The 12,618-nt window shown below is 39.2% G+C and overlaps 1 protein-coding gene across 2 annotated transcripts in view; it reads left to right on the top strand.

The window, feature by feature from the left end:
- LOC135793978 (L-lactate dehydrogenase B chain-like) overlaps positions 1–12,618 on the top strand; it is a 38,898-nt gene that overhangs the window by 18,977 nt on the left and 7,303 nt on the right. For both annotated transcript variants that reach the window (XM_065305098.1, XM_065305097.1), the window contains exon 2: positions 11,336–11,500. In XM_065305098.1, the coding sequence (XP_065161170.1) occupies positions 11,419–11,500 (82 nt within the window). In that variant the 5' untranslated portion in view covers positions 11,336–11,418. The remainder of the gene's footprint in view (positions 1–11,335; positions 11,501–12,618) is intronic.

Raw genomic sequence — 12,618 nt, 5'->3', positions numbered from 1 at the left:
TTTTGCGCGTGTGCGACTGTAAAAAAATCCGGTGCGGAAATCACCTGTCCATCAAACGCCAAAAATAAACGAGGCATAATTACGCGCTGTACTAAAAATCGCTATAGGTACGTTGTAATCGTGTAGACTTGAATGATACTCGATTTAGAATGCACGCGCGTTCCGGTGGTTGGCATGAGAAAAGTTGCAATCATTCTTTTCCGCGGTGGTTGTATCGATGGCGTTTGATATAGTGATGCAAGGATGACAACGGTGCTGCACGAGGTAAACCTATGTCTCCATTGTGCTATTCGCCAGCCTCCTGAGAAACGCTTACTGAACGAACTGAATGAGCAGGCATGGCAAATAAATTTGCATTGCGGCAATGTTCAAATGTTATGTTTTGCAAAACAATTTAATATGTTTACAAAAGTATCAATTCAGTGCTTTTAAATGGTAAAAATTATGTATATCAAGTGATTGTTAATTCAGTTGCCTAATCTAGGTGACGCCAAAATAACTAACCTAAAAAATATGACATAATTAGTACCTGGCATGATATCCTCATAAAATTAACAGTTGGTACGCGGGTTAATCACTTTTTGTTTAAACTAGGTATAATGATTTGGAAACTATTTTCGGCTCGTTTCCAACAAGAATCGTCGGTTAGCGTTGGGCACACCTATTGTTTCCGTGAAGTGGCGTGGCATGTGTGCGTTGCCGCCATATATCTAAATATCTCGCCGGAATTATCGACAATAAACAAGTCGTAATGAATTTTATTCGGCTATTAATATGTGTCGGGAATGAAATTTCATTGCTATCGAACGCACCGACGGCCGCCACAACCTTTCGTCGGAATAGTTAAATTTTATGTACCTCAACGACGTTTTATACGTTTATACCATTTGGGGAGCTGGTGAACCGCATATTCTCATCGTTGTCTCGTAATACGATCGCACTTGTACTGCTAAATTTATTATTTTTTAAACGGCACATAAGTCATTTGAGACTATTTTATATTGAAATAGGTAACAACATTTTAGTCTTACATGGTTTCGGTGGAATTTAGTTGCAATTGTAATTTGTAGCTTTTAAATGCTTGATTAGCTAGCTTCCTCTCGTCAAAAAACAAATAATGCAAACTTTATTGCACTGAAACTATTGCAAAAACTTAAACGAAATTTAAAATGTTCTTGAGCCGTACATTAAGCTTCAATCGCAGGACTCGCCGAGAAGATATACGGGCACAGTTGGCGCAATAAAAAGCGCTCACAGTTGTTGTTGTTGCTTTTTTTATCCCTGCATTCTGGTCTCGGTCGCCATTGCATTCACAATTACTGGCTTATTACCGCACAGCGCAAGCAGAAAAAAAGCGCCCCAAAAGCGCCGAGAAATATGTCTTTTCTTCTACACACTGCTCGCATAAAAAGGATAAATATAAATAAATATAAAACGTGGCGTTATTAAAACGGCGCGGCGCGTTTTTAATGGAGTGCCATTCGGCTCGTAAATTCGTACCTACACGAACAGGTGAACGCGCGAGTGTTTCGGTGGTTTCGGCGTCCAGCGGCGGCGAAAAAGTCGGCCCGCTCGTCCAAAACAGAAATAAAACAAAAATTTAAGACCCGAAGTGTGTTTTCCTTTTGAATATTAATCGCGGTCGTAATTTCTCGATTTAATTGTCTCGCTCACTTATTTTGTTATTGAAAATAATTGGTCGCAAACGTTCGGCGATGCGCGCACGATGTGAAATATCTAAATTAGTTGTCGTGCTGTCAAAAATGTTGTTATGATGCCTTTGCGTTAGCATCGATTTATCGGGAGGAATTAAAACGTCCCGCGTTCGGCACGATGCCGACACGCGGATTGGCTCGTTATTTATCTCGGTGCTTAATGAAATTTTATAATTTAGTCTTCGCACTCGAGGTCTCGAGGACGTGGACACGATGGTGCGGCTTAATTGAAGGATGCAACGATGCATTTTATGACCACGCGACGAGTTGCAATATCGCGCTGCTACGCTCATATCATTACGTCGCGTTATTAACGGGCGGCTAATTATGTTATTAATGAATATCCGGGCATTTTAATTAGTTTCTTCTTACTGTACTCTATACAGGGACAAATTGTACAAATTGCATTACCCACTTTGACATTCTTATGGTACAAGTTTAAATTTGATAATTATTGTAATTTTCTCTGCGAAGATTAAAAAAATGTATTTTGAAATGACTAAAATTTCCATTTTCGTTTTGTTTCTTTTGAGTGTGATTGATTCCTTTTTGATTGGTTTTAAATGGCCCGATGCATTTCGTAAATCTGCGAAACAAAGGAATGTCGCTCCATTGTTGAAACAAAACGCGAGTGGAATTTTAACCAAGCGCAACGATATCAAAGATGCTATCCGCAAAATCGTGCGTTTTGCTCGCAAGAGGAAAGTTTCTCAAAAGTTCACTACCTGTCTTACTTTGCACATAACCTCAAATAAGCACACACAACCGCAATAAACTAGAAATTACCTAATCATAGTTAAAGAAAAAGAAAAAAAACTCAGTTGATTTGCGTGTAGAAAATGTATGAAGGCGCCGGTTTTCGCGTAGTCGTCACGATTGTAAACAATAGTATACAATATCTCCAGTTGAGAGTCGCGGGCGACCGACGACGACGCTATACGCCACGCCGCGATTCTTGCAAATTTATATACGCGATGCTTTACAGTCCAATGCATATGTAAATATTTTGAAATGTTTATATGAGTCCCATCATCGTAATGTGCATTCATAATTTTTCTCGTTGTGCGCTCTGCTCTCGTGCGTGCTCTTCGCGCTCTCGTCCTTTTGCCCTTTGGGAGCACGACGATGCGTGGCAGAAACGGGCTCGCCTTAAACAGACCGCGAAGAGGAGACCGCTGCGACTAAATGGAATCTATTGTCTCTCCACCCGGCCACGAACGGCCGTTAAGGCAAGGCATTATTGGTATGATCGAAGTTATGCCGTTTAAAAACAGATACTCGTTACTATTATAATAAGATTCGTTGCTATTGAAACTGAAGCTTTTTGCATATAAGAATTGAGTCATATTCCAGTGCAGATAATATTTCTTTCATCCGTTTCAATAACCATTATTCACGTGAAAATCTTAACAAACATTTACCTTTATTGTGTAGTGAAAAGTACACTATACAATTCTAAATTGTTTGACGGAAATTTAAACCATAAAACAATTGAAATGTTTACATAATACTCCGGAAGTATAAAACCGTGTCGTATTTTCCAACAAACGTAAGTACAACTAAATTATCGCAGTGAGCACTTAACGTTATCCATACATTTCGTGCATTTGAGACACATTTAAAAGGGCATTTAAATACGCTGTCGAAACACCTCTCTTTCCGCTCGAACATTTGTTATGCGCGTTTGAATGCGTTTGAGCCGCGCCGAAAATCGTAATTCGTACGTAATGTGAGAAAATTTAAAAAGTCTACACGAGAGTGCCTTTTTCGTTTCTCGCATTCGACGACGACTGCGACTCTTGTGTCGCGAGACAATTCTCGGGGCTCGCCGTGGTATTAGCATAACCAGTAGGCATCGGCGTACGTTGTGATTGTGGTGAGCCCAGCACACTGGGACCGAACGACTTGGAGCGACAGGATAAGAATGCTTGCAAAGGATATCAGAAGAGTGTATGCATGTTATATTTCTGCTTGTGTGTGTGTGTGTGGAGAAGCATGCATGTTTTTGCGAAGCATTTTGACTCATTGAATGTGCACTTAATCTATTCACTTAGCGAGCGAGCAAGCTTGGGTCCTGATTTTTTCTTCACTTCTCATGTGACGAGATGCAAGGTATACGCAAGGTAGTAGGAGCGTGTGAAGGTGAGGGCCACCCAACCGCGAATACGTATCAAGACCGGTAGTAAATCACTATCAGTATTAAGCGAGCAGACGCGCGCATGTGCAAGACGCATTGCGTCGTAAATCTCCATAGACAAGCTGAGTATTGCCTTGCCTGAGAGCAGGGAGCGAAAATTAAAAGCCCTTCTTTGTTGGCTTCGTTGAAAATTTTAACTTTTGTTATAATTAAGCGTCTTTTACGGCTTGAATAATGGTGATTTTACTCTAGTCGGTCATCAAACGTCATCAAGTAAAGCAATGAAACAAAGCTTTCGAATTAGAGTGCTATTTATTTTCTGCGAGTGCGCAACGCGCTCAAAAAGTTAATGCTTTCGATCACGAAAACCTCATACTAGTCATACTGTAACGAGTAGGTTTTCAGCATGTGCTCCATGTGCTCCACGAAGTTAATCACAATCAAGTCGAGAAGATACTCAATGAATGCGCGCCGCGAGTACTCAGCAGTCGATTATTCTTCGGCTTTTTACACTCTCGCTTCATTTATTTGATGCATCAAATTTACAGTGTTGTATTAATATTTTTGTTTCTATATATGTGTATAATTTGCCGATGGGAGAATAAAAAATTAATCTCGACATTTGTACACATATTGTGATTGAAAAGAATGCGTTGTTTTAATTAGTATAGCCCAATGGCAGCCGACAGTCCTGATTGAATTGTATGTCGGTAGCAAAAGGAGGAATTGTTTTGGCTGTGAAAAATCACCGCAAGATAATAACGATCGATCAAACGACGTGAATCCGACGATGTTTAATTCCGAGCATCGCGCGCTGACGCGGCCTCGCGATGCGATTGCGAGAAACAAACGAAAGAACCAACTTTATAGCGGTGTAGATCGACGTCCATCGATTTCTGCTTATTATATTGACGCCGAGCGTCGATAAGTCAAAAGCGCTGCGCCGTGCGCACGATGCATGTAACGTATAAATGCGATCTGTGTAAACATTTAAACACATTCGAGCGTTCGAGGAAAAGCTAGTGCGAGTCGTAAAAAATACAAAAAATATTTATATATAAATCGTAAAGGTCAAACTGTCGATGGGATTAAAGAACGCTTAATTAATGATTACACCCGTTCGCATTTCTCTTGGATTTTATTGCGTAATCGTTATTTGTAGACGTTGTAAACGAGCAGGAGTAAAAATGGTTAGCTCAGTTACAAAGCAAAAGTTTGTTGTTTGCATCTCGGAGGATAGTTCAATTAAAAGTGAATTGGTGTATGTGTGTGTGTGTTGCAATGCTTCCAGGATATTGATTGCAACACACGCGCGCGCGCGCTCGCAGAAAAACAAAGATTAGTTGGCTCAGCTTTTTGCTCTCGCATTTCGCTTTTTCTCATCGCATAATAAACGTAAGCGATCGATGTATTGCTCTTGTAGCTGAATGCGTCTTCGATGAAGTCATCTTTTAACCTCACGCCGCATAGACGTGAGCCGGAGAGAGAGTCTGATGATGATGATGTCTTAATCGAGCCGCGGAACGGCGAGCGAGCGAAGAATCTAAGAGCTTGACGGCAGCGTCGATATCTGCCGATTCCTGCCGCGGACTTCGAAGAGTGCGCGCGAGGCAACTATCAGTTCTTGGTCGCGGTAGTCTTCGGCAGTCGGTATACGGCGGTGAGTTGAGAAAGCACAAGAAGCGTCGCGAGCGATTGTTTTGCCCTGCAGCTGCGGGCATGCAAGAAGCGCGAGCGATACGGTTGTTAAAATGCTTCTGCAATAATGTTAATTAGAAAAAGCGTTGCTTATATACAAATGGGTTGTAAATTCGTTTTCTTTACGATTTTGCATAAATTGCATCATTTTTAACGTCATTTGAATATTACGTACGGAAATTAAACTTAAAATGTGTTTGCTACACGTAGCATTCATAATTTCAAATTTTCTGGTAATTAAAATCAACGTTTACAATTTTTTCACATTACTTATCTTCATTATTGCTGCTTTTATGTTTTCTCAGTTTTTTTTTTTATAATAGAATTGTGTTTTCTACCATAAATGGCGCTTTTTTTAACTTATCGACCATAATTTGGTAATAATCACTTGTCAATAAACTATAATTGAAATTGTCCACGCACAAACGATTTAATGAAATACCCTTGATCAGAAGCAGAATGCGATTGAAAAGATCAAAGACTTCGTCTTCATTAGTCCCTACTAGTTAAAATAGAAAAATAATTTCAAGGCGAGCAAACGAATTGATTGTTCCTAGAAGCTTCGCAACAACTTGCACACGCTTCGAATCAATAGTAGACGTGAATAAATCAACTCGTGTTTGTTAGCCGCACATATCTTCTGCTTGTAGATGAGATGAGGAAGCTGAAACAATAAATAGGCATCTATCATGGTAATTAAAATTGTATTGGGTGCCCGCCAGCTCCGCGAAGCATCAATCATCTGCCGCCACACATCCGTGAACACCCTGCCAGAGTATTGTAATCAATTTCACGATGCGTGGCGTTCGATTAATAATATGAAAAATTTACATTTCCTATAACGCTTCTTTAGTTTACAAATATTAAGTTTGTACCAAGATCCAAGAATACGAAGTCTCCATGGATGCGTAGTTGATGAATCAAACATAATTGGAAAAGCAATTTTCCCACTTTATACGCTCATATCAGTTAAGTGGCTGGACGCGTAACGATCGCAAGATATCCGCGCAATTCTTTTCCACCGCACAGGTTATCTTGATCGCAAACGTTTGCAATTGTGGAGTTGTTGCGAGACACCACAAACGAGGAGGCACTTTGCATGTCGCTTAAAAAGTCTCTATTCAGCGCTGGAAAGCGCAAGTCGGGCGTGATTTATACGCGCGACACGCAAGTTTGATGTGCTCGGCGCAACTAGATGATGCGATAAGCATCGGTCGGTAGTAACCGAATCATAGGCGCAATCGAAAGATTTATTGGCTAAGTGGGTGCACGGGTGCTACCGCCCCGCAATGGTGTCGTGTCGTTAATCAAAATTCCGAAAGGCATAACTGATATTTATAGAATTTATTAGCGTGCGCATTTATAAGTAGCTATATTGATTATAGCATTACACGGCCGCGCGACGAACGAGCTTAACGTTCTTTGTTGTTTGCCAGCACATTGGCAATTACACACGAGCCTTCCCGGTGCATTTCCGTGGTTAGTTTAGAAAATTTCAACGCTTTAAAAGGTTTAGAATGGCTTTGTAATATGCGTGCATGTGTGTGCCTATACGTGAGGAAATGAGCTGAATATTCTAAATGGAGAAATTCCAATAAGTCCTTTGCGTATAGTCGCACGCACGTCGGCGATATTCCATTTATAAACTTAACGCACAATTTATGTTTTCACTTATCCGAAACAACAACGCGACGAGATAAATTTCTGTATCATCGTCGGCGTGCATAAATTACCACGTATTCTGCATGTGGTGATCTCATCCAATAAGTAAAATTTATTCATTTCGAATTAATAACTGTTTATTGTGCAATAAGGTCAGAAAATATCTTTTGAATCATAATATAAATTAAACACAATATTATTTAACGTAGTAAACTGCTAATTCTAGCCTATAAAAAGAAATTCAGTAACAAAAGCAAAAGCAGATGTTTAAATGCGTCCTGGATGTGAATCTTACACTTATAACTCTTCCTTTCTTTCAATTCCTTTCGTTGCTTAACTAGCTGGACATTGGATACACGCTGGACAACTGGAGAATTTGCTAGTTGAGCCTATTCTGTTTTCTGCTTACTGCTTACTCTGCCACGTATAATCACATCTCGATACGTTGGTTTTTATTAATTAATCGTCGCTTTAATTATTGCGCACAGCGAATACGGTCGTAAATTCGCGTCCGGGGCGATTTATATTGCTACATTTATTTATCTAATGTACGCGCACACGCAGAAAACACACGCCAGTACGCGCGGTTGATTTTCAGCGCGAGACGAAGACGAGTCTGTCGAAGATTTATGCGCCTTTATCGCGCTCGTCGAGCAAATAATATCGACTAGTTTGCGCATTAATTAGTCGATAATTAATGACGACGTCGGCGTGTTGATTCGCCTGTAATTTATTTATGTATTTCGCGGAAGGAATTTTAATAAGCTGGTCTTTATAAGGAAGCGGATAGCTACCAGTTCGTATAAGTAAATATATATTCACGATAAAGTTCGATTCACACAAAAATAATCAAATAATTTGTCATGGTTGTACGCATGCAGCAATTTCGACCTTTTTTTTTTCAACGATAATCTGATGTCTTTTTGTCCATCATAATTTAAAATTCGCTCTCGGTAGTGTTTTTGTTTTGTTTTGATTTTATTTTCTTCAAACTTGTTCTCGTGTTCATGCCAATAAACAACGATTTCCTCTCGAGTCCTCTCGACACAACGTTATAAAAGTTACTGAATTACGAAAAGGCGTTGTTAATGTCGAAATTAATAATGCAAGAAGCTGATGACATACGAGCGCACCGGGCGATGTCTGCGCGTAATTTTGATTACAGCAAACCGAGCATAACGCCGTCTGCGAGATAACAAAAAAAGTAAAGCGGCGGCCCGCCGTCGACGAGCTTTTCCACATCAGTGTTACCGACGTGTAAAAGAGCGTAATGCATACTGAAACCAAGGTGTATAAGATGACGATGCGTATGCGCACACCATGTTTATTGTATGTGTGTGTGTTTACGGATTATATTACGTATTAACATGCACGAGAAGTGCTGGATGAGTCAGGGACGAAACAATGAATTCAGGAAATGGCCCCACATTAAGAAAACAAGGTGCTGAGAATGTTTGTTAACTAAGTAATTTAATTATCACGATAGTGCGCGTACAGCTAGTACTTCATATTAAAATGTTTAATGTCTAACTATTTTTCTCTTCTATTTTATGCGTAGTCTCACATTTCCAAGAAAACATTCACATTCTTCATCGTGAAATCATTTTATTTGAATTGAAATGAGCCGCCAATTTAAAAATAAAATTATGTTGTGTTAATATAAGTTATGAAATGAAACAAATGAAAGTCCTTTACAAGGACTTTACTAGAACAGGTGTGGTACACTGTCTGCCTGTGCTTATTACTTTATATCTTTATTATTAGTAGTAAATTCGATGAATTGACAACAACAACGCCCATAATTATCGACTCGAAATATGCGCGGAATGTATCCGCGTATCGACGCTTATCGATCACATTATGCCGCGTGGATGTGTGGCCGGCACGGACCACGAATAAATTTGCTGGTTAACAATGTCGAACGAATTGCTTGGAATGCCCGAGCAACAAATGCCCACGAATTCCGGCCGGGTAATTACCAAATGAAGCATTTTTAATTAACGATTAAATTAGGTCGGCGCTGTTAATGAGATGGTTGAGCTTTTATTGCAAGGATATTTGTCACGTTCAATTAGAATTTAATTTAAACTTGGAAAATAATAACGCTACTTTTATTTACAGATTTTAAAATGGGTAATAACTGTATACCATTTGATTATTTTAACAGCTGTGAAAAGAAATTAAGTATGTCTTTATACGTAATGTTTCTATCACTATTTTCTTAATTACCAAGTTGTTACCCACTTCAAGGCGCTAAAAAAATCGCAAAACATGAAAAGATAATAAGCTAACATTAGTAATGACTAATAAACATCATAATTGAGAATCTAAGTTTGATAATTACTTCTAAATATTAATTTTTATACATTCCTATTGTTTTTTGCACTTTTTACGCAAATGCCATTTAGAAATTTATTTGATGTGTCATCATTTATTAAACGATTAAAATTTTATCACGCATATAAAGAAATTAAGGACAACAGATATAACGGAATCAATTTATGACTCTGTAATGTTTCGTAGCAGGAAAACATCTAAAGATTCTAAAGATCTAAAGTATCAAGTTTTATGTTAATGAAGTTCTTCGCTACTTTTGAACTTGGGAATTCATTTGAATAAAATTTAGCAAAACATTACAATACGGCGATGAGCGAAAGGAATGGGCGTGGGTTGGGGCATGTTTAAAAAATTAATCAGGCATATTTATTGCAAGTGCACTCTTTTGTACACAGGGCATTCGTAGACACCCCTCGAAGCAAGTGCAATAATTTTACATTCCTGCATTTTAAGCGTTCGTAATTTATTTGTTTAAAATTGCAGTCCTTAATATGTTAAACACTCGGTATAGTAGTGTATAGTTTTGATGTGTGTAAGCACCCCGGGGTTCAATAGCGTATTCGCATTCATGGCGCATGTTTGCGGTCTAAGCAAACACGAAAAGTGCGAAAATGAACTGTTTAACACACAGGACCGTACTCAAGGCACACAGCTTTTGATCAGAGTAAAAGTGTTGGTTAACGCAACTCCACCACTGGTGGCCACGAAGAAGAAATCGCAGGTCTGATTTATTTGCGGTGACTTTGCCCGTATAAGGGAGTGTTTGGTCAAGCGTACGTCGCACTAAAGTACAGACACATCTCCAATGTTAAAATTAGTTGTTTTTGGTTCGTTTTTTTCGTTTTTCATCAAAAGCAATTGCTGTTAAAGTATATTGTGCCGCCGTAAATCTTGCGCAAGGGCTTTTTGCGCTCACGTGTGGCGTGGCGGTGATTGCGTCGACGAGAGTTGCGAGTTTATCGGCTAATACTATTAAAGCATCGTCAGGCGCCCAGGCAAACCTAGCTGAAGAAGAAGAAGACTCGTCTTAATACGGGAATTTGTTCGAATTTATGAGGGTCGGCGAGTGTTTTAAACGTGTACGCATGCGCGCGCGTGCGTGCCTGATTGTACATTCCAACGGTTTTTAGTTATTTACAAATTACAAGCCGAATGAAATATTATATTGCTGCGGTGTTATCGTGTATGCTTTGATTTCGTCTGCCAATAAAATTGCACCAGTGCTATTAAAAATTTTAACTTTTAATTATTCGACTTTAAGTTTGGTTTCGGCTATAACTTCCTGAGTGTTTCAGCTTGCAATTATTTAATTATTGCCTCAAAATTTGCATGAAATTTACTAGTAAGGGTATACTGTCATTCCTTCTGCATAACCACAGGACTAAATGCATGAAAATTGAGGTCACACGCGGTTCACATCGTTCTATTACGTTCTCATCATCGCATTATTAACGCCGCTCGAACCGAAGAGCTTTTTGAGATGCATATCGAACCGGCTCACAATCGACGCGCGCACAATCGTTCTTATTATGCATTTGTAACGCATCATCAACATAACTATTTCTCAATGCGTGCAAATACGCTGTAATTATTAGCTATACCTTTTAGAAGATATATTGTCATTAAGCGTATGCAAACTTCCGGTTGAGACGTTCAGCGAGGAAAAGTTCCATGGCGAAAATTTAAATATGTATAAAATTACGCTCGCTGCGTGAGACAGCGAACATTGATAGATGAATGCAAATCAGCGTTTAATTTTGCCTGACCCTCTCGTTTTTAATTACAGAAGCCGACCAACACGATGCTGATACCGGCGACTACGACACCGGCAGCGATGCTCACGACCATCTCGCCGGAGGGCTCTGCACCATGCAAGAAACCTCTGGAGAAGATCACCATAGTCGGCGCTGGCACGCTAGGAACGGCTATTGCGTACACACTCCTCGTGCAGGTGAGCCACTGATGTTATTTTGTGCATAATATTTACGATCTGCGTATGCAGGTAGCAAGGTAGACTGATTATCCAAAGCAATAAATCAATCCAAGCGAATTTACAAGAAAATCAAGCAAAACAAGTTTTAATTTTGGCTTTTTTCGGTCTTAATTGGACACGATTTCTTTAATTTACCGTTTTTTTTTATTTGAGTCTTTATTCCGAGTGTTTTCCGTGAAGATGATTATAATGTGCTTAATCAGCGTGCACTTCTTAAAATATTAATTCGACACTTCCGTGATTTTTTGTCTGTTTTTATGTTTTGTGCTGTCATGTTTTGTGAAGCTCGTAAGTTTCGTCGACGACTAAATTGCTGAGTGTAATTATCAAGCGAGTTACGCATGCGCCGTTGACTTCTCCTGCTTCTTCTTATTAGTTTGTATTTTGGGCAAACAAATTTATGCTAATTGCGAGGATATTACCCAAAACAACATGGCTTTTTAAAGACTCGCTTATATTTCTTTTAGCAGTTTACGACTTTTTATGATTACAACTGACCGTGTGTTAATCATAAAAATGTAAATTGAGCGTGTGTGTGCGAAGTGACTGTGGATGTCGAGACACCGTTCGGGAATTCGTTAATTCACACCGCGTTTGTGCGATGCACACTATCTCGATAACTGAATTAACTTATTGAGATTTAAATGTGGAGCACCAGCGGAGTGGTTGAAAGTGTTAACGTTCGTAACTCCACGAACACGACGCTAATTATACCCCGTGGACGGTGTGAAATCTTGTCATAGTGTAAAAAAACATTGTTTGTTATTTATTAGCCACTGTGTAGCCAAAAGGATGCAGCGGATAATAAAGACATGCCGATAAAATCTGTGGCATCGAAATGTTTGGAATATTTTTCGGTTTTTACGATTCGCTTCTTGGTAACACAAGTTTTCGAAATTTTCGATCGCGTGGTGTCGTCGCGTCAATTTTATCATTGACTTTTATGTTTATTAATGTATGATTCACATTTTAACATCTTCGTTTCACACTCGATGGAAAAGATCGAATTAAAAATATAATTGGAAGTGAAGCCGACACAAAACAAACAAGCTGCACGTAATGCCATAGTTTCTCGC

Source organism: Atheta coriaria, unplaced genomic scaffold (assembly GCF_025399875.1).
Source record: "Atheta coriaria isolate IRGN ID8LTWV9N9 unplaced genomic scaffold, Caltech_Dcor_3.1 hic_scaffold_6_pilon, whole genome shotgun sequence".
Classification (NCBI taxonomy): Eukaryota; Metazoa; Arthropoda; class Insecta; order Coleoptera; family Staphylinidae; genus Dalotia; species Dalotia coriaria.
The sequence above is the reverse complement of the archived record's forward strand: the minus strand, read 5'-3'. Positions and strand labels throughout refer to the sequence as shown.